The 22,240-nt window shown below is 39.6% G+C and overlaps 1 protein-coding gene across 1 annotated transcript in view; it reads left to right on the forward strand.

The window, feature by feature from the left end:
* The first annotated feature begins 636 nt into the window (after nt 1–636).
* xylt1 (xylosyltransferase I) overlaps nt 637–22,240 on the forward strand; it is a 106,195-nt gene continuing 84,591 nt past the window's right edge. The window contains exon 1 of the mRNA XM_061722843.1: nt 637–948. Coding sequence (XP_061578827.1) covers nt 652–948 — 297 coding nt within the window. The 5' untranslated portion in view covers nt 637–651. The remainder of the gene's footprint in view (nt 949–22,240) is intronic.

A 22,240-nucleotide genomic window follows, 5' to 3' on the forward strand; every position in this document is an offset into this window, starting at 1 on the left:
TAGCCGCAACAATGGCTACGCCTGCGTCAGGAGAAGAAAGACAATAAACTCTGCATCATCTGCTGTCCTCGTATGATCCCATTCATTTGATTTGTTTTTGGTGTTTCTGCAGGTTTTATATAACATTGTGGTTCTAAAAGCAGCACATCAGTGCAGCTGGTTTCAAAGCATTAATTCTCAGAAACAAGAGTTAAAAGATCCTTAAATTAATTTAGAAAAAATATAGTAATTTACTGATGTGGAAAATAAGAAATGTACTCTTACTCCTACTCTTACTTTTACTTAAAGTAAATTTAAAAGCATTTACTTTTGGATACTTAAGTACCTTTAAAACTTTCCTACTCTTACTCGAGTAATATTTTGACTGAGCTACTTTTACTTGTAACGGAGTAAATTTTAACCAGTAGTATTTGTACTCTGGGGTCGAGTACTCTGTCCACCTCTGCGTGTCTGTAAAAAAAATGCGTTTTTGCCGAGGTTCCACCACATGGTGGCCCTGTGTTTCTGTTCCTCAGCGCTCCTCCTCGCCTCCGCAACCACCACCACCACCACCACCTCCTCCTCCTCCCTGTACTTCCACTCTCTCCTCCCGGGGAGCTGCGCAGAGCTGCAGACGCGCCTCCAGCTGCGAGCAGCAGCCCCGGTGAGAAGATGGTCGGCGGCTCGTGTGCTCGCAGGCTGGCCCGCCGGTCCCGGTCCGCCCTGATAGCAGCCCTGACGGTGCTGCTGGTCCAGACCCTGGTCGTGTGGAACTTCAGCACCCTCGACTCCGGCGAAGAGCGACAAAACGCAGGCTCTAGCAGCGTGCGGGGAAAGAGGGACAACAAAGCAGCTGCTGGCAGCGACTATTTCCAGCACGGAGTCCATCAGCAGCAGCGGCAGCGGCAGCCGGGCCAGCATCATCCTCCCGCTCCGGGGAGGCCGACGTCTCGACACATACAGCAGCCGGTAAGACTGATGAAGAATCATTTATGGTTCCGCGTTACACCGACGCAGAGCCTACGCGCACCGTACGGCGTAGGCTCTGCGTCGATTTAACGCGGACGCGCTGCCAGTCTGGGCATCTTATTTTTCCCCTTATAAAAAAATATACTGTCTCGCCCGGGGATGGTGTGGTTGGAACGCAGGTCCAAACATCATCAGCTTATGTTTTCGTAGACAAGGTCTCGGCAGGGGCCTCTAAATGAAGGTTTGATTATTTTCAGTTGAGTGGAGGCTCCATTGCAAGGAGATGACAGGATGTTTGAAGCAAAGACAGATGCCAAGCGAGCCCCCCTTTTACTCCTCCAGAGCTGGGAGTCAGGCATCCTTTTGGCTCAGTGCTTGCAAAGAGTACGAGCAACATTGCGCCATTTGAATGAGCATTCTCCAATCCAGACTTCTTGTTAAAAGGCTAGAGCTGTGAATGTGAAATGTGGACTCAGCTTTGACTCCAGGGCAGAATGGTAGCAGGGAAGGGCAAATCCTTCTTGAAACAGCAAGGGAAGATGCCTGAACAGTAGAGCCACTGTCTGGGGTTGTAGCCTGTATCTGTCAAGGTCTATTCGGTATTTGGAGTCAGCAATATTTGCTTGGCTCACCAGGACTCTCAGCATAGCTAAACTGGAGCATAAACTAATTTATGAGAGTTGTATTAATGGATACTCTAAGATCAGTCATCTGGGCTGTAAAAAACCATGAAGCCCAAAGTAGTTATAAAGTCAAATTGAACTAGAAATTGTACACAAAATTACAGAATTAGAAGGCTGCCTATTCAGAAATTGATAATTTAATGTCTGCTTTACTAGTTGAAACATATTTCAATTGCTTCCCAGAAATCTGTATATTTATTTGGAATCCATAGATCTGCACACAGACATCTGACACACCTGACAGGTTTTCATTGCTTTCATACAAAATGTAATTTACACCGTTGTCTGGAAAGGAAACTGTTTGCTTGTTCTCTCAAACGTAGAAACTGACTTAAAAGAAGTTGGACACAGTTAACACAGACAATCAGATGTAAACGACACTTCTGTCACTTCATAAAATGTAGATTTGACTTTGACATTGTTTCACTCTATGACAGCCAGCGACTTGAAGCCTCTGCAGACAATGATTCACTTGGTACAAGTGATGGCACACAGAATCCCACCTGCCGCTATCTCCACAGTATAAAGTCATGCTAAGGACAGGTTACATTCGAGTCGGTTACCTACTTTTGCCTATGTAATCTCACATAATACCACTTATAATACAGTATATGTGTTTTCCTCTTGTAGGGATGGCTTTGCTCCTCAGCAATTTATTTTGGTAGATTGATCAATACTTGCATTCAGAGGCGACATTAGGGAGTTTTGTAATACTGTTGAGTGGAATTTAGCATGTTTTCTCTGGAATTGCTGTATTGTCCGTAAACAACATAACAATCACATAACAGTAGTTGTGGATAAATCGTGTAATAACCTTTTTACTGCTGTATTATTACCAAGTTGTCATTATTTTACACACGCAACTTTTACAAAAGACACATAGTGGGTAACAAAGTTTTGGAGAAGGGCTTTCATCTATTGCCTCAAGGCCTTGTACTCACCCTGTCAAGCCAGCCAGTTAACCAGCCAGTCAGCTCATCTGCTGCCTGTCTGTCAAACTGTCGACTCATTCTACGCAGTTCTTTAGCCCCTGGATTCAGCAGACTCATCTCATTGCCGCATGCACATTCACTCTTTTGATCGGAAAATTTTCATTTTTTGCTTTCTCGTGGACTGTGTGTGTGTGTATGTGTGTGTTCGTGTGACTTGGCGAAGCAGCCTTGTTCAGCCTCAGATTGATGCATAAGGGCCAAGTGATGTTATAGGATGGCGTATGTGTCAAGGAGAGGTGGAAAGCACTTTGATCCAGGATCGAATGAGCCAGCAGTCAGAGTTATGGCAACAGCAGAATAATATGTGATAACTTGTGCAGGATGGGAACATTATACATAGCTTTGGATGTGTCAGCTCAGCAGGCAGGAGCTACAGCTGTCATTAGTGCTTGTCTCCTGTTGTTTCTCTTGAGGGAAATGCTGCTCAGTGTGCTCACATTTTTTTATCCCCTCCACCAGACACTACAGGTTGTTATTCCCATTTCCTCTTATTTGAACATCTGGAAATTCTCTTTTCATGCAAGAGAAATATCCAGTATACATACATACATACATACATACATACATACATACATACATACATACATACATACATACATACATACATACATACATACATACATACATACATACATACATACATACATACATACATACATACATACATACATACATACATACACACATACATACATACATACACACATACATATATATGTACACATTATATATTTATATATATATATATATATATATATATATATATATATATATATATATATATATATATATATATATATATATATATATATATATATATATATGGATCTAAATATCCATAGATGATTGTGAAGGTGGTCCTCATGATAGGCATAAAAATCATGCCCTTAGTAGCAGACTTAAGAGAGCTTTGTATAATATCAGGCTTTAAGCTTTACATCTGGTAGTCAGCTTTTTCTTTCCATGTCCAATCCACGGTTATTAATTAAAAGTATCTCATAAGCATACTTGTGTTCCATTGTTCTTGTAGTTTGCATGTTGACCGGCAACCCCACCCTCTGACCATCCCAGTGCTCGCTTCCATCCTTCTGTATAAATGTCCCTGTTGGATATCTGTCGACATCCTGACCTGTAGTCCTACCCTCTGACCACTTCATCGTCTGCTGTGTACATCTGTTTACCTGGCAGCCAGGTAGAGAACCACCCCCGCCCCCCCCCCCCCTATGATCCAGGTCCTGCTCAAGGTTTCTTCCCTCTTAAAAAAGGGAGTTTTTCCTTGCCAGTGTTTGGTTTAAGGGAGGTTTTACCTGTCATTGTTTCTGTAATAATTGCTCGGGTGTGTGTGAGTCTCTGAAAAGCGCAGAGACATCTTGTATTTTAATAGACACTATATAAATAAAATAGAAATGAAATTAATTGAATCTTCTTCAGCAGTCAAATTACTGTTTGATCTCCTTGTGCACAGCAGGTGTATAGATGATATACACTCATCAACCACTTAATAGGTACACCTTGCTAGTACCGGCTTGGACCATCTTTTGCCTTCAGAACTGCCTTAATCCTTCATGCATAGATTCAACAAGGTCCTTGAAACATTCTTCAGAGAATTTGGTCCATATTGACATGATAGCATCACGCAGTTGCTGCTGATGGTCGGCTGCACATCCATGATGCAAATCTCCCGTTCCACCACATCCCAAAGGTGCTCTCTTGGACTGAGATGTGGTGACTGTGGATGCCACTTGATTACAGTGAACTCATTGTCATGTTCAAAAAACCAGTCTGAGATGATTTGTGCTTTATGACATGGGGTGTTATCCTGCTGGAAGTAGCCATCAGAACATGGGTACACTGTGGTCATAACGTTGACACGATGCTCAATTGGTACTAACGGATCCAAAGTGTGCCAGGAAAATATCCCTCACACAATTACACCACCACCACCAGCCGGGACTCTTGATACAAGGCAGGATGGATCCATGATTTCACGTTGGTGACACCATATTCTGATCCGACCATCCGAATGTTGCAGCAGAAATCGAGACTCAAAAGACCAGGCAACGCTTTTCCAATCTTCTGTTGTTCAATTTTGGTGAGCCCGTCCGAATTGTAGCCTCAGTTTCCTGTTCTTAGTTGAGAGGAGTGGCACCCGGTGTGGTCTTCTGCTGCTGTAGCCCATCCGTCTAAAAGTTCGATGAGTTGTCCGTTTAGAGATGCTTTCTCCATACCTTGGTTGTAACAAGTGGTTATTTGATTTACTGTTGCCTTTCTATCAGCTCGAAACCTTTTTTTGGTCAATAGCATGTATAGTTTGAGTATTCCAAATGAAGATTTTGGCTTTAGTTTAGTCAGTCTACCAAACATTCTCTGATTAGCATATTTAACTGGTAGACCACAACATGTGTGCCTGAAACACAGTGTGTCTGACATACTGGTCAGCAACGCTGGGGCCCTGCCAAGGACTATCCTCTCTCCCTTTCCCTTCACACTCAACACCACAGACTTCAAATACTGTTTCTGATAGGTCTACAAGGGGTTGCGTGTATTAGCATGAAGTCTTGTTTTCTTAAGAATTTCTGATCAATATAATGTTAATATCATTTGGATCAATAAAGTGACTGCCAAGGTAACTTAATGCTTACAGCAATGGTGACAGTATTTAGCCATCTTCATACGGAGTGCTAGTCTGGTGGTTACAGAGGTGGTGTTGGGTCTGGAGAATCCATGTCCAATGCCCTTAACCCTAATTGCTCCTAACAGCCCACTCATTTTAGCCCAAGTAGTGATGGGTTAAAAACAGAGGATTCAGTATGTTTTGCAAGATGTATTATGACAAATAAAGATTATTTGTATTTAATTTATAGACATTTGGACTAACTGTCATTGCCATTGTGCATTAATGTACAACTTTTCTTCCATTACAGCCATGTACCAAACTCTTCAGGCAATGCCGGGATGTAACGACCTACTATGACTGGCCAGCTTGTAGTGCTTTGAGCAATTTGTTTCTTCACATTGATAGCAGACCCGGCTTGTGCTTTATATTACACAGGCGTAATACAAAAGTGCACTGTTGTCTGCTGTGACATTTTTAATGGTATCATTATTTTAGGTTTGACATTCTCATTTATAAATGACTTTCATTCACTATGTAGTAAAACCACCTCCTTTACTTTCCTGCATGTCAAATTCTGTACTCTCTCACATTGCAGTGCTGACAGTGCTGTTTGTTCTTATACCACTTCGTGCACTGGTCACTGTCAGTTCTAGTATTTGTTTCACACCAAAACACTTTTGCAATGGTAATTGGCAGTTAAATTGGTTCTCCCTGAAAGTAAATTGTCTTGGAGTTGTTTTTTTCTTTCCTTTAAAAATACCATACTTAGACTTCAGAGGGAAGGGGGATGGATACTGTACACCGTGATTTAAAAATTCAAGTGGTCCAGTCATTTTATCACCAGAGTGTAATTCTATAAAAAAGTGTTAAAAAGGGAAGCAAAGTAAAGCCATTTCATGAGTCTGTCCAACTTCAGTTGTGATTTTGCACATAGCGAGACTTTCTTTTTTCAAGTGTTGTTAGTCTGAGAGCGAGGTGGGAAAATATTCAGATCTAAAGGAAGAAGTATGCACCTGAAACTTGAAAGAGACTCATCAAAAGCCCAAGACACTTTGATGTTGAAGTATAATTTGTATACATGATGCTTCTTCCTGCAATGGAAAAACATTTAGTCATTATCCTGATGTAAAACTCTGTCATGTTACTTCACTAAGCCGATCCAACTAACAAACCTGAAAGTATAGATTATTTATGCTATAGTTTGTAGATTGGGTATCCATGTACAGTATCTCAAACACTTCAAGTACATGGTATTTATGCCATCTGTTCACAGCATAGCAGGTGTAAAATTTTTTTAACTTCTTTTTCTTTTCAATGTTTGTGGCACCAAAAAATAGCCGTTTAGCTATTCAATACATGTCACAACATAAAAAATACTGCACACCCACTTGCAAACAGAAAACACAGTGGAATGACTAACAAACGGGTCAATTATATTGACTCTTGTTTAGGAGATGAGAGGGGGGCAAGTTCCACCCCCATATTATATTAAATAGGGCAAATGGATAACTGAAGTATCAAGTTAAGAGCAAACAGTGTGTAGAGGGTTTGTATCTACAGTTACTCTACATACAATTACATTTGGCAAATAATGCATTTGTGAGAACTAGTGTTGGTGTTTTAATTACTTCCTGCCTGGTTAAAGTACAAAAAAATCCAGAAAAGGGAAACCAATCCTGTATAGCCTACTAATATATCGCCTATGTGAACAGTTTTTTTCTGGCTTTTTTTTTTTTTTTGAGAATTTTTTCCTTTCATATCAGTCATGCCACCTGCAGAGCGACTGTGTTTTGCGACTTAAACTTGCTAGCATAATGCATTGTTTTCTTGCATTTTGCATTGTAAACAGTTTTTTTCCCCGTTTCTTTGAGAAATAATTTTGTACAAATTTAGCTGAAAATAGATTTAGATTTGGAATTGTATTAGATGATGATACAGTAAACTCAGTGATGGTTGAAATGTAAAGCCTAACTGAAAAGATTGATTAAAAAAGAGTTAACATAAAGCAGATTAAGCACAGGGATGGAACAATTACGGAATACTGCTTGTTGTGAATTGTGATTTGATGAAGAGAAGAAACATTAATTTAAAAAAAACATATTTACTGTTGAGAAAGCACTGTAAAAATTCGCAATCTCAAACTGTGTGGATATTTGCTGCCGTTAAGAGCCACAACATATGTGACCCCATGTGCTGTGTGTAAATACAGTTGGATCAGTTTTGTCTCTCCACTCATTTGTTTAGCTTTTTACATTTACAGAACACTGAGTAACGAAGAGTAATATGCATTTTTGAAAAGCATATTAGAGTCTGTTCCTCCCTGCATGTCTGTGTGTGTTTTATGCTCAGCATGACACCTTTGCATGCCTCATCTGTAAAATTCCCCAGTCAATGATCATGACTACTGTTCATTTCTCTCCTGTCTGTTCTACTCGACAAAGCTCATCATTACAACAAATTAAAGTTGTATCACTTTGTCAGATATCCATCTATGAACACACAAATATGCACAAAATCCCCCCACACAACACCTCTCCAGCCTCTTGTCTTTTACTTCTGTTCCCATCATCCTATGCCACTGTTACAGATGGTTTAATTCCCCAACACATTAATAATGCCTCATGCAGATAAACGAACTGCTATAATACCTTGCAATGCCAATAATCCCATAGGTAAGAGGCTTAGCCGACAGCCCAGAGAGACACTCACAGAGATGTACAGAGAGAGAGATAGAAGCTTGGTGGTTGGTTTAAAGGTTTGGGTGAATTTGTTTTTCTCTGAAGCTGTAGATGTAGCAAGGCACGTTTACTTGTATAGCACATTTCATGTACAAGACAATTTAAAGTGCTTTACATGAAAATATTTTTAAAAATGCATTAAAGAGTAAAATATTTTAAAAGCAGAAATTATAGACAGGCAGACATACGTTAAACTGAATGAAACAAAAGAGATTAAAAAAATAAAATGGAATTGTGGTGGTAACTCTGGGTACAGAAAGTAGACGTGATCCTGATGGTCTGAGGGTTCTGGTAGGTTCATACTGGAGCAGGATATTAGAGATGTATTTTGTCTCTAGACCATTCAGACATTTATAAACCAACATCAGGATTTCAAAATCTATTCTGTGACGGACAGGAAGCCAGTGCAAAGATTTAAGAACTGGAGTTATATGGTCCACTCTATTGGTCTTAGTGAGGACTCTGCAGCGTTCTGAGCTAACTGCAGCTGTTAGATCGATGTTTTAGGGAGACCCGTGAGAACAGCGCTACAGTAGTCCAGTTTACTAAAAATAAATGCATAGACAAGTTTTTCTGAGTCCTGCTAAGACATGAGTCCTTTAATCATCAATATATTCTTTAGGGGATAATAGGCTGACTTCACTACTGTCTTAATGTGGCTGTTAAAATTCATGTCTGAGTCCAGAACCAGTCATAGGTTTCTGACTGGGCTATGGGTTACTGGCTTTACTGCTTGATTTTTTTTATCTCTGGTCCTTGGCTCCAAACACTATCATGTCAACTGCATAGTTATGTTAACTATTTTGTTTTCATGATTTGAGTGAGTGGGAACATAGGGACATTGAACAACAGAGGCCCCAAAACTGAACCTTGAGGAACTCCACATGTTATTTTTGTTTGCTCCGATTTGTAGTTTGTAGTTTGTAGTACTTTGAGACAGGACCCCAACCAAGTGAGACCATTTGAGATCCGATTAGACCAACACTGAAATGTTGCCACTATCCTTATTGGAGAGGATGTCAGTAAGGACCTTTACTAAAGCTGGAAACCTTACTGCCACAGGGTTATTAGACTACACATAGAAAGACAAACACAACTAATCATATGTGTTGAATAAAGCGTCAATATATGGAGGGATTAGTTTGCCAACTACTCAACTCTCATAGTGGTCAGTTTTTAAGGGTAATTTTTCGAAAGGACAAGAGCCTAAACATGACGAAACCAAAAACATGAAATACCACACAGAGGGGAGAACAGTACGGATCAGCTGGGAGCAAGAGATAACTAAAACAAAAGGACATTGGATTTCAAAATAAAACAGGACGTAAATACAAAAACCATGACAAAACCGTGACAGAGATCATATTAAGCTTGAACTCCAAAATGAAATATCTTTTTTTTTAAAGTATATAAGTTGAAAATATATTTTATTAGAAGTAGCGGTTTTATACATGAACTGATGATTGATGGAATGCACAAGATTTTTTTTGTCTTGTTTTTTCCCTAATATTTTCTTCTGTGAAAAGTAGATTGCCCTCAGTAGCAGGGTTTCCGTTGTCCGGTAATTGCCGGACTTTGACCGGTAAAATATGCTGAAGTCCGGTATTTTATAATCTCTCCGGTCAAAATGTCCGGTGAAAATACTCACTGGTGCTGCGGGACTAGAGTCCCCGGGAGTACCGCGGAGGGACACGCCGAGCCCCGGCGGAGGGACACGCCGAGCCTCGGTGCCGGGAGCCGGGAGGAAGCGGAGCTGCTGTGCCGACATCCACGTGTGCGTTGATTTATGGTTCCGCGTCGCACCGGCGCAGAGCCTACGGCGTAGAGTACGCGTCGCCGCGTACCTTATGCCGTAGGTTAAGCGCAAGCTTCTGCAATATTTATTTATTTTTTGAAGTTACGCTCGCGAGTCAATTGACGGGACTTATCTTATTTTAAATACCCTGTTTTTCAATAAAAATACTATTAAATGACTTGCATTGATATCGTACTACTGCATATGATTTATTTTTAACCTCAATAAATTCATATAGCCTATGTGACCGGAATTTCAAACATTTGTCCGGTAAATTGAAACCCTGCCGGTCACATTGTCCGGTGCCAATTTTTTCTAGCGGAAACACTGCTCAGTAGGAAAATGTTATGCTACACATGGCACATTGTTAGACTGTAAAGTCTACCAACACAGGAACTGATACAAACACAAAACAGGACTTCATAAGCAAAAGATCACCAGTGAACCCTAACAACAAAAAACGTTTCCTAACAACAAAATAAAACTAAAGAAGATAAAAAGAAATAACCTCAGCAAAACTTAAAATCTCAACACTGTGACTGATACAGAGAAAAAGCCCATTCTGTTCTGTGACTTTAGAGCAGAAAATTACCATGATTATTTCATAGAGATGTCTAAATGTTTCAATTGGACTGTATCTAATTGGATATTAATTGTACTTCAGTCAGACAAGTCCTGTAATGAAGACTTCAAAGGCATATCTAATGATGAAACACGACTTTGGGCGTCTAGCCTTTGATCTAATAAATTGCCACTTTTAAAGCATACATAGAGTTATTGGGGTAGGGGTAATGAACATAAGTTAATCTCACTTTCATAAAGTTGGAATCTATACATGGAGCTGAGGAGCAGGTGGACTAAGAGCGGCAGCAAGCGTAGTGGGGGAGATATATTGCTCTCTTGTATCCCTTGCTCCTTAAATGGACTAATAAGTGTGAAGGAGTAATTGGAACAAACCAAGCAGGGGGGTGAAAACGGGCATAAAATGCTGCTTGCCTTTTCCGCCTGAACTAGCCTCTATGAGTTGCTTCATCTCAGCTAGATTAGTGTCGTGATGAAGACTTCAAAGGGTGTCCTATTGATAAAACACGTGAGATTTGAAACCTAGGCTCCAGCTTAATAAATCACCACTTTTAAGGTGTACATAATGATAGGGTAATGAATAAAACGTAATCCTCCAAAAAACAGTAAGAATTAAAGTGTTGATATAGAATGTGAATGTGAATGAAGAATGGAAATTTGCATCCTTGCATCCCAACAATTATAGCATCATGAAGGGGATATACTATCCAGCAAGATATGTTTACGGGAAGTATTCAGGCCCCTTTAAATGTTTCCCTTTTTGTTTCATTGCAGCCATTTAGTAAAATCAAAAAAGTTAATTTTATTTCTCATTAATGTACACTCAGCACCCCACCTTGACGAGTACAGGACGAGTACAGCCATGAGTCTTCTTGGGAATGATGCAACAAGTTTTTCACAACTGGATTTGGGGATCATCTGCCATTCTTCCTTGCAGATCCTCTCCAGTTCTGTCAGGTTGGATGGCGAATGTTGGTGGACAGTCATTTTCAAAGACTAAGGTCCATCGCCTCTCGTATTTTGTAATTGGTGTTTTATCCTCTAGTTGTTTGATATCCCATGCCAAAAGTTTACCAGATTTATCCTCTTGCTCATAAAATGATTGATTTTTCTTTTAAGCTAAAAAGCTCTGAAAAAGGTTTTACCAAATTTTGAATTATCAATATTAGGTTCATACAGATTTACTAAATTCCAATTTTCTAATAAATTTTCTATTTATTAAATATCGACCTCATTTGTCCTTAATTATATTTTTTACTTGAAAAGGGACTGATTGATTAATAAGAGTCATAACTCTTCTACAGTAGCTGTGTATGAAAAAGCTGCTGTGTAAGTACCCCCTGGCCACCTTCTTACAAAAAGTGAGTATCCTGTGGGAACACTATTTTGGAGTTTAGTTCCTTCAACTTGTTCATAACCAGCCTGATTGTTTTCAGTTGTTGTAGACCCCTGCAGTTCCAAGAAACAAAATTAAGTTGTACTTTCTGAGACATGTCTACGAACGTGCTATGTGATAGTAAGGAACAACAGTAGAGGAAAAGCATACTGTAAACTTGGACTCTAGAACAATAGCCGTACACTCTAAACATAAACATAAACATCTCCCCTCCGCCCACATATGTGGGGAACCCCTCCCAACCTAAAAATCGTCTGTCTCCTGTTATGGCTAAAGCAGTAAGTGGGGACCAGTCAGACCAATCTTTGCTTCTCATTAACAGAACAGCTGCTGCTGCTCTGAGAGCTGTCTTTTCACTCAGTTCTACAAAAGTACATAATTTGTTTTATCCTGTAACAAATTCTTATTCACTAGGCCTATACTCCATGGTTATATATATATATCAATCTCTTAACTGGGATAAATAGCTCCAGCAAGCCTGGTGCGTCTAAGAGCATTATAACCATAAGTTATTTTATTACAACCGCATTTGTTTTGTCCTGATGTGCACCTTTAATTTACAACTGCATCTTTATGAATATTATTTATGAATTCCTAGTCTGCTTTTGCAAATTAAAAAGTGTGCCACCAATAGTTTCTCTGGATGAATTACTCCATGTCGTATCTCAAGGTTTCTCAGTTCCTGGTGAACCGCATCAAACTGCTTTCTCAGATGGTGTATTCCCTATAAGTCTGAGTAAAACTTGATTTGCTGGTCTTTGTACTGGATATCTTTTTTGGACTGCATAGCACAATTAACAGCCATCTCATCCTTGAAACTGAAAAATTTCATTATTAGTGTCCTCGGTGGGGCTTTGGGTTGCCTTGCAGGTCCGACTCTATGTGCCCATCCAATAACAACAATGTGGGGCGGCATAACATCCAGAAACTCTTCTCCAAAAAGGAACATGGATCCCGTTCTTCTGGTCCCTCCGGGAGGACCTTGTTTCCAAATACATAAGTTTATCCTCCAACGTATTTCTTTTCGACTCCAGTGTGTGCACTATAGCTTGCAGGCTAGAAACCTCATCTTCGGCATTTGATAATTGTAGCTCTGCCTGACATTTGCTGTGTACATTTGGTTACCGCTTTCCTCATGTCCGATATAGCCGTCATTACTCCATCAAATCGTGAAGAAAACTTGTTTTTTATAGTCCAAAAAATCAGTATGGTATCTGCCTTCTCGCCTCCAAGTTCCCCCGCTCCACACAGGTTCTTCTCCACCATATCACCACCCTGAGTCTCTCTGCAGGGATGATAGTGAGTTAACTTTGACTGCTTCGACATTCCACCCTTTTGTTTACACAACTTTGCAGATTTCGGCATTACAGGGGGCAATGGATTTAGAAGATACTGCAGAAGAGAGTGCAGCACAAAATGAACACCACAGTCAGCTGATACCTCAACACCCAGTGTCTTGTTTGTATATGTCTGTGTGAATGTTTCTTTGTGACTAGAGCCTTGTCAAAGACCATTTTCTTTAACCTTCCATCCATCCATCCATCCATCCATTAACTTCCACTTCTACTTCAAGTTCATTGTGAGGGCCCATCTTTCAATCACTACCTACAGTTCATGACTGAAGGGAGTGAAGCATTTTGGTACAACTCTATCTTCACTACAACAGACTGGTAAAGAGCTCCTATTACGGCAGATTCCATCCCAATCTGATGGTCTCCCACTCCATCCTTCATACAGTACGATATTCAACTTGTGAAACATAATAGAGGCTGCTGGTTGTGTGTTCTACCAGCTTTTTAAATCTAGTTTTTTTAGAATTTGTTAACACCATAGCATGGAGCACACTCAGTAGCATGTTGCTTGTTTAGATGGTGAATAAGCTTGTTCTCCCCCCAACATTTCCAATCCAGTCCAATTTTATTTTTTTTATAGTACTTTTAAAACAACCACAGCTGACCAAAGTGCTGTACAAAAGAATAAATAAAAAACATCATAGATAAAAGACAAAACAGCTAAAAAAGATGTAAAATGTAAAAAATAATAAGTAACATTCATACAATCAAAGCAACAAAATTGGATAAGTAAGTAAGTAAAATGTATTTATTTAGCACCTTTCACAGACAACGGAATGTCACAAGGTGCTTCACAAAAAAATAAACAACATCAATAATAACACGTATAAAACACTACGATAAAAGTAGAAATACGATAAAAAAATAAAAGAATAAAATAAAGAATAAAATCATAAAATATAGTAAGTCCACTGTGTCCAAAGCCAAGGTGAAGAGGTGGGTTTTGATGAAGTATTTAAAAACAGAGCGGAGGCATGTCTGATGTGCTCTGGTAGGTCGTTCCAGAACTTTGGAGCTGCAACAGCAAAGACGCCGTCCCCTCTGAGCTTCCTCTTAGTTTTAAGCTCTCTCAGGAGCAGCTGACCAGCTGACCTGAGAGAGCGAGTAGGTGTATAAGGGTGTAGAAGCTCAGGGAGGTACGGTGGGGCAAAACCATTGAGGGATTTAAAAGCAAATTAAATCATTTTAAAATGAATCCTGAAATGTATGGGCAGTGGAGTGAGGCTAAAATGGGGGGAAATGTTCTCATGCTTGCATGTGCTGGTTAATAGGCGTGCTGCGGCATTCTAAACTATCTGGAGACAGGAGATGAAGGAGACACTAACCACCGCAAAAAGGGCATTGCAGTAATCCAGCCAAGTGGTGACGTGGATTACTATTTCAAACTGTTGCCTTGAAAGAATTGGGTTTATTTTGGCCAACTGTCTCAAATCTGAAAAATTCGATTTGATAAACACCCTGATCTTACTGTCAAACTTGAGATCTGCGTTAGTGATGGTTGGTTTGATATGCTGGGCCAAAGAGCCCAGGGGCCTTATGTACAAAAAACGTGTGTACGCCACTATCTACACTCACGGTCGGATGTTCAAAAAGTGACTTGAACTTGAAAAGTTGCGGTCCCTCTTGCACACATCAAGTCTGGTGTACGCACTTTTCTGAGGTTTTGTCTGTTGGCGACACTCTTTGGCGATGCAGTGAAGTCCAAACAATAAGTTCACGACCACATGTGAATGACACAACAGTCCCCACATCACCAGATAAGTTACACACGAGTGGAGCTGCAACAATCTCCCAATCAACCATATGGACATATAAAGGTAGGAGCTCAAAGGTGGTACCTGTCAATGCCAATGACAGCTTTGGTTCTGTTAGAGACCACTGCTGTTGGCAAGATCAGGAGGGAGTCTTCAGGGACCACACTGACCTGCTGGCTCAGGATCAAGAATGGATCATTAACTGATTTAGGTCACCAAGAGGATCCTTCTGGATCTCTGCCCTGAACTGGACCAGCTGCTCCGGTTCGGCCAACATGATGCTGTCACCTGGAGCTGCTGACCGTTCGGACATCTCTCAGTCGCCATGACGACCGTATGGGACGACTATTCTAGATAAAGCCAGATCCTAAAGTATCCCATAACTGTCTAAACAAACAAACCTTAAAATACAATTTGCAGCGAAGAACCGGTTCTCTAAAGTTGTCACTGAACATGTCACTGAAAGGTTGGTTGGTACAAAGTGATGTGACTCAGACACATATGAATAGCATTTTTATTGAATGTTTAGGCTACTTTCAGAGTCTTATATCGAGTCGGCTGCAGCTGCTGCAGGACTCCAGAAAGTGTTTCTCCGGTGATGGAGGACGGGATCTAGACCGGTCTCTCCTCCTGCGGATGCAACACTCCGAGTTACAGCAACTTTGTTCTTTATTTCTCACGTTTGCACCTCGATAATCCCGTTGGCACAACTTGTCTTTCTGCAGCAGAGAAATAAGATTGTGATGCTTCATGTTTTAAATATGAATTTATATTGTTCATATTGCTTATGAGAGAGGTGATCGCAGACATCCAAAATGTGTAAGACTCAATACACATGTACATTGGTCTTAATCCGTCAGTATATAATATGCGTGACAATAAAGCAGAACGAGGAGCTGTTTTTCGTCCCACCAGTTCTGGTGTCGGTTCTTAAAATACAAACAAGAAAAGCAGAGTGTAATGATGCACTAACGCTGCCTATAAACAATCACAAACCCTTACGATCATAATAAAACCAAAACTCTTCACGGAACACAACACAAAGCAAAGAACAATACCCATAATGCAATGCAGCTTAAATCGAAAGAAATGCCTCCAAATAAATACGTTTTTCCAGGCCTCAATTTCTGACAGTACTGTCTCCAGCTCACAGTCGATGTTTTTTTTTAATTTGTTTTACTTGTTTTTGCAAGTTCCTTGTTAAGATGAGCCGTTTTTAATAGATAATTATCCTCATGTTCAAATTGATCTACTTGAGGGAGGAGACAGGGCGGAGTGTTGTGCTCCTGCATGTGCGCTCAAATCCTCGTTGATTGTGACGTTCAAAGAAACGTGCGTGGATTTGGGCGTACGCACAATTTTGAACATCTGAATTTTTTTTGCGAACAAAATCCACACACGGATTCACCTTGAAATCCACGCACTCTTTGTACATGAGGCCCCAGGTGTTTTCCCTGGTTTAAATGACAAAACTGTCAAAAAGAGTTCGTCCTCTGTAATCAGACCCTCACATGATTGATTCTGCATAGTGGTTCATTTTCTTTCATACATTTGGGGAAAACAGTTTTGGGGACTAAGTGTAGGTGGTGACTGGAATGAAAATATCTTAGTAATATAGTTTTCTATTTCATTTAATACACAGATGCACTTACTGACGTAAGGAATTTTAAAAATGTATCAGTTTTGTACAAATGCATTTTTTGAGTAACGAAAAAAAACAAACAACCCAGATCAATCTATAACAATATTGATATCAGCTAAAAATCCACTGATTCACCGGTAGTTAAATATCTAGTTCATCTTGTAGGCCTTTCAGAGAAGCCACTGTAAAACAGTTGTTAGCCATATTGGAGACAGGAATGAGGTACTTTTAGATGCAAACATCAGCACAAAATGTCCGCTTACACACGCCCACAGACTTTAAAGAGTTCTTGCCGTACTAAACACTCACACCTGCAGAAAGCATCAAATATTTTAAATATTCCTTTATCAATCACAAAACAACCACCCAGAAATATACCCTTCGTCCACACACACACACACACACACACACACACACACACACACACACATAGATGCCGATGCAGTAAATGAGATTATAAATGCCATACACCACCTGGTTTCCTGCTCTTCAAGAATTCACGCTGAAAGCAACAGGTCCTCATGTTAATAGTATACTTATCCCTAAGCAGGTGTTTCCATCAGCTGAACATTTAGTTCTTCTGTCCGCCTTTGCTCTGCTAACAACTTTAAATGCAGAGCTAATGAGGTCTTAATGCATTAATGCTGACATGTTTGTACACCTTACTATGACTGTTTCCTTAGCCTCTTCATTGTACTCTTTGTACTCTTCCTCTCCTCAGTGGGCTTCCCCAGCCTCCTCTTTATCTCCTGTATTAAGCAGAGAAATCTCACCCCAACTATGAGTTTTTTGCTGGTCGTTCAGAAGCCATGCATCCAAATCAGCTTCAGCTACAAGCCCTGCAGAGGCTGTCACAGTCGGGGAGAAATTGTGTTGTAATTTAGCTGTATAATAATAATATCTCCTTCTCTCTGATTTCCTGCAAGCAGTAAATCATCAACACCATCATCATGCCTATCAGCAATGCTCTGCAGACACTTCCACACTTCTGCTGTGGAGTCTGTTCTTTTCCTTGATTTTTTTATCTTTAGGTCTCTGTTTATATTCCATTTCATTGCATGACAAGCGTCAGCGGTACATAAAAATGACAATCTTTGTAAAAAATTGTTCCTGTGTGTGTGTGTGTGTGTGTGTGTGTGTGTGTGTGTGTGTGTGTGTGTGTGTGTGTGTGTGTGTGTGTGTGTGTGTGTGTGTGTGTGTGTGTGTGTGTGCGTGCGTGCAGAGAGAAAGGGGCAGGATAACAGGATAATTAGGATACAGGCCTTGACTTAGGACCTTTTGAGTCATGATGTTTAAATTACCCAGTGGCAAATTGTATTTTAAAATTGCAAATAAGGACCTTTTTTAAAAAAGATCTACATAGTTGAAACAAGTATTATAATTTATTAACTTACATGGCTATTAGGGGTGTAACGGTATTTGTATTCGTCCCGTACCGTCACGGTACGGGGGTCACGGTTCGGTTCACGCAGTCATACGGCGAATACGTCTGACTGAGTTAAAAAAAAAAAAAATAAATAAAAAATCAATCGTTTTTTTTTCCCTTATAAATATCAACAGTCACGTTCCATTACAGACCTAAATGTGTGCTAATCTGTGCATATCAATAAATATATGTGCAATTCATATATCATCATAAATTGTAGGCTATAATAACGACAGAATGTTCTAATTCTTAATTTACAACTGTCCTGAACGCATCTGCGCCGTGAGCCAAAGCGGGTTGGCTGTAAAGCCTGATTTATGGTTCTGCGTTAAATCGACGCAGAGCATACGCCGTAGGGTACGGCGCAGTCTACGGCGAGGTTATGCGGCGACGCGCAACCTTCGCCGTAGGCGCTGCGTTGGTGTAACGCGGTACCATAAATCAGCCTTAACAGTCACAGCAAATTTGCCGTGAAGGAGATTAGCGCTGAAGTTTAAAACCTACAAAGTTTTGAATGTTACCCCGTTTTCCACGTTACCTGGATTATTTTGGGTTATGGAAGAGTCAACTGTCATTGGTGAGTCAGTGTAACCTTCTTAAATAATTTATTTATCAGAATGTTGTGGTATTCTTGACCACCTGCTTATTTGAATGTGCTTGTGTTGTTTTCAACTAGACCGCCGAGTCTATTCTCTGTTATAGAGCTCAGAAATGATGTTATAGACCGCTGTGTCTATCTATCTAAATAGATGTGTAATTTAGACCAGTTATGTTTTTTTTTTGTGTTTAAGCTGTATCAAAGATGGAACTGAGTCTGTGTGTGTGTGTGTGTGTGTGTGTGTGTGTGTGTGTGTGTGTGTGTGTGTGTGTGTGTGTGTGTGTGTGTGTGTGTGTGTGTGTGTGTGTGTGTGTTCTTCTGAACAAGTTTGTGACTTTCCTCTGCTTTCTGCAGCATAGGCCTATAGGCTTAGCTCAATAAAAGTGAGAATAAATGTAGTTTGATGGGTAGGATGATGTTGTTGAACGTTAAAATGACTATCATAAGGGCCCATGGAGAATGCTCCGCCCCCAGACGGCTCTGCCCATTATTCTATTTATTTTACACTTTAATAAGAGATGCTTTTTAGTTTTGTAGCCAATTGAACAAACTTTAACTTTCAAATGCTATGATCAAAATAAAGGAAGAAAAAACTCGTCTTATACATTTGGGACTTTTTGTATTTTTTTTCCCGTTGTACCGAACCCGTACCGAACCCGTACCGAACCGTGACCCCTGTACCGAGGTACGTACCGAACCGTGACTTGTGTGTACCGTGACACCCCTAATGGCTATGATAATGGACTTTGGGGGCTTATATTTCTGCAAGTCTTATCCTTTCAGACAGACATAATGGAGGGGGTTTCTTTTCCTTTATGACCAAAATGAAATGTAATGAAAAATAATTTCAATTTTTAAAGTTGCTGCAACTAGTTACTAAAATAAAAAATGTATTTGTGGAATCATTGTGTAATTTTTTCCTTTTACAAGTAAACGGTTTATTTCTAATTTTACCTATCCCGTATTTAAAAAAAATAAAATGTGGTATGTTTCTGATGTCTGCAATCTAATCCTAGATACGCAGGAATTAATGGAAGGATGGGCAGATGGTTTTAATTTGAGTTCTTCCAGTACCGATACCAATAACAAATACCCTCCATTACTGCAAATAATGCTACATCCTATACCTTGTAATTTTTATAAACAGAATCCCAGTTTTTCATTGCTCTAACATCCAACACAGGAAGTTACACAATATTGCCTTGGTTTTGCTGTTTTGTTTTCGCTAGATGGAGAAGCGGTGGCATGTGGGTTGTGGTTATTGAGCTAGATCTGGCATTAGCATTACCGGTACATGGGTAATGGTAGTCACGGCCTTTCCTGATGTGTAAGTGATGGACTTCATAGACTCAGTTATTTTACGTCAACAGTCCATTAAAATCTGTTTCAGAACAAATGTGTGGTGAAAAAAAGCATTCCATTTGCTGAACCCTCACTGATCGATAGACTGGTTCTTACACATCTTGCAATGGAAATTGTTTTGTTACAGACAAAAAAAATATAAAAGTAAAATGTTGATTTTTTTATTATTGAATAGATTTAACCCCCCCTCCCCCTACACACACACACACACACACACACACACACACACACACACACACACACACACACACACACACACACACACAAAGGGAAAAAAAGGACTATATCTGCAAATTCGTACAAGTCAAGTATTCCCTTTAAAGGTGTAGATGTAGCTTCTCATTCTCCTGCAAAAGGCAGGGCCTTGGTGGAGGTAGTTTTCAGTGCCAATAATCTTTCATGAAAAGTAACAGAAGGTGTTGTAGCAATGTACAGGATGAATAAAATGTTACAGCCCTTGGAAGTTACACCATGTAATGTATTTCTCTTCTAGTAATCTACAACAATAAAATATTGAAGCTATAATGTGACATTCATTGTACTATGTACGAATTGATGGGGGAGATTAATGGTTTTTGTGCAGCCACTTTAGCTGGCATTTCAAACACTTCTTTCATTTAACCTACAAGTTAAATGTAAACCTACCTTTATGTGAACATTCCCACTTTTACATAATATACTGTACACATCTTACTTACATTCTCATATGGGAATAAGGCTTTGTGACTTTTTCCTTCATTGGCAGTTATTAGCTGTTTGCAAAAAGTGAGAGATCATGTGAATTTGAGAAAGAAAACAATGATTTATTTTCTGCGCTAATACTAAAGGTTGGTGAAATTATGAAGAAGAGAAGAGTGAGAAATAATTTAAATGATAAGCTGTGAAAAATTGTTAATCAGGGCACATAAATAAACAGAGAATGTAAGTTGAAGGATTTTAGAGATGGAAGTCAGACCTATGTGTGTGTGGGTTTTTTTTGTATTGTGTATGTTTTTATGAGTTTGTTACCCGCATGGGAGTTTACTCGTGGCTTTGAGTGCTTTAACCATTCTAATGAGAATTGCTTTTGCATAAAAGGAAACCATTAGGAAAACTATTGACTGCTATATTAGTATCAGCACTCTACTTGTGTGTGTGTGTGTGTGTGTGTGTGTGTGTGTGTGTGTGTGTGTGTGTGTGTGTGTGTGTGTGTGTGTGTGTCTGTGTGTGTGTGTGTAAGCTCTAACAAAGAACAATGCTGCCTTTTTTCCCTCTCTTCTTCTCACTCCTAAATGGCTCGCCTAACCTTTGCTGGAGCAGTGCGTGAGAGCTTTTTTTGACTCCTTGCTTTGTCCTTAAGGTTCCCCTTAACTGTTTTGAGAGTAATCCGTTTTATTTTAGTATATAGGTCTGTAAAAACCTTTTTAAATAACTTTTAGTTTGTCCATTGTGCAATTGTCTTTTTTCACATATGCCCAAATCAGTCATTTGCAATTCTGTCAGGAACTTTATACATATTTGATGTTTTTTTTTTTTTAGTTTGTATTAACAAGGTATTGTGTGCACAGGCCTTAATCCTTTAAAGCTTGAAATGACACAAACAAATCCAAAATGTCTTTTTATCTGAAGTGTTAATTATATATTGGAATCAATAACACTTCACATTTTGTATTAAAACAATTTCTAAGTAATTATTTTCCTTATCATTATGGATATATTAGATACATGTACATATTTTTCATTTAGTTTTATTTAAAACATTTTTTTTCCTTTTTTGATTGAGGATGCTACAAAGGTCTCAGGAATTAATGTATCAAATATGATACATTTGGTATTATACGGTTAAATGTGAGTATACCAACCATGAACTTGCACAGGTATGAAAGTACTGTACTTACTGTTACTGTCAATACTGGAATGTTGGTGTGTATTTTATTAAACTGTAATATTACTTAAAGGTGACATAATATACCGTTTTCTTACAAATTTGGGACAAATTATCTGTGAAAAAACAGAGATAGCTACTGATCCTATTTTGACAATCATTTTACACCTGTTTTTTCTTTGTTTAAACAGTATTTATTAAAGCGGCACTATGTAACTTTTCCACCTTAATATCATATTTCCAGAGTCATTGTGATGGTACATCAACTTCCAACAGGTTTAATGAACCTCTGTCATGGTCTGAGGGGTCTGTATCGCCTTCACTGGCACTATGTAACTTTGAGGAGCATGGTAGGAACCCTGCCACACTAAAAAACTACAAATCGTTACGACTTTGACTGCTTTACGGCATACGTCACTTCCCCCTCCTTCCCAATTCGTAGTCGAGACGAAAATGGGCGGGGCGTGGAGCGAAGCTCCGCAGAAGCTGGT

This window comes from Cololabis saira, chromosome 1 (genome assembly GCF_033807715.1).
Source record: "Cololabis saira isolate AMF1-May2022 chromosome 1, fColSai1.1, whole genome shotgun sequence".
Classification (NCBI taxonomy): Eukaryota; Metazoa; Chordata; class Actinopteri; order Beloniformes; family Belonidae; genus Cololabis; species Cololabis saira.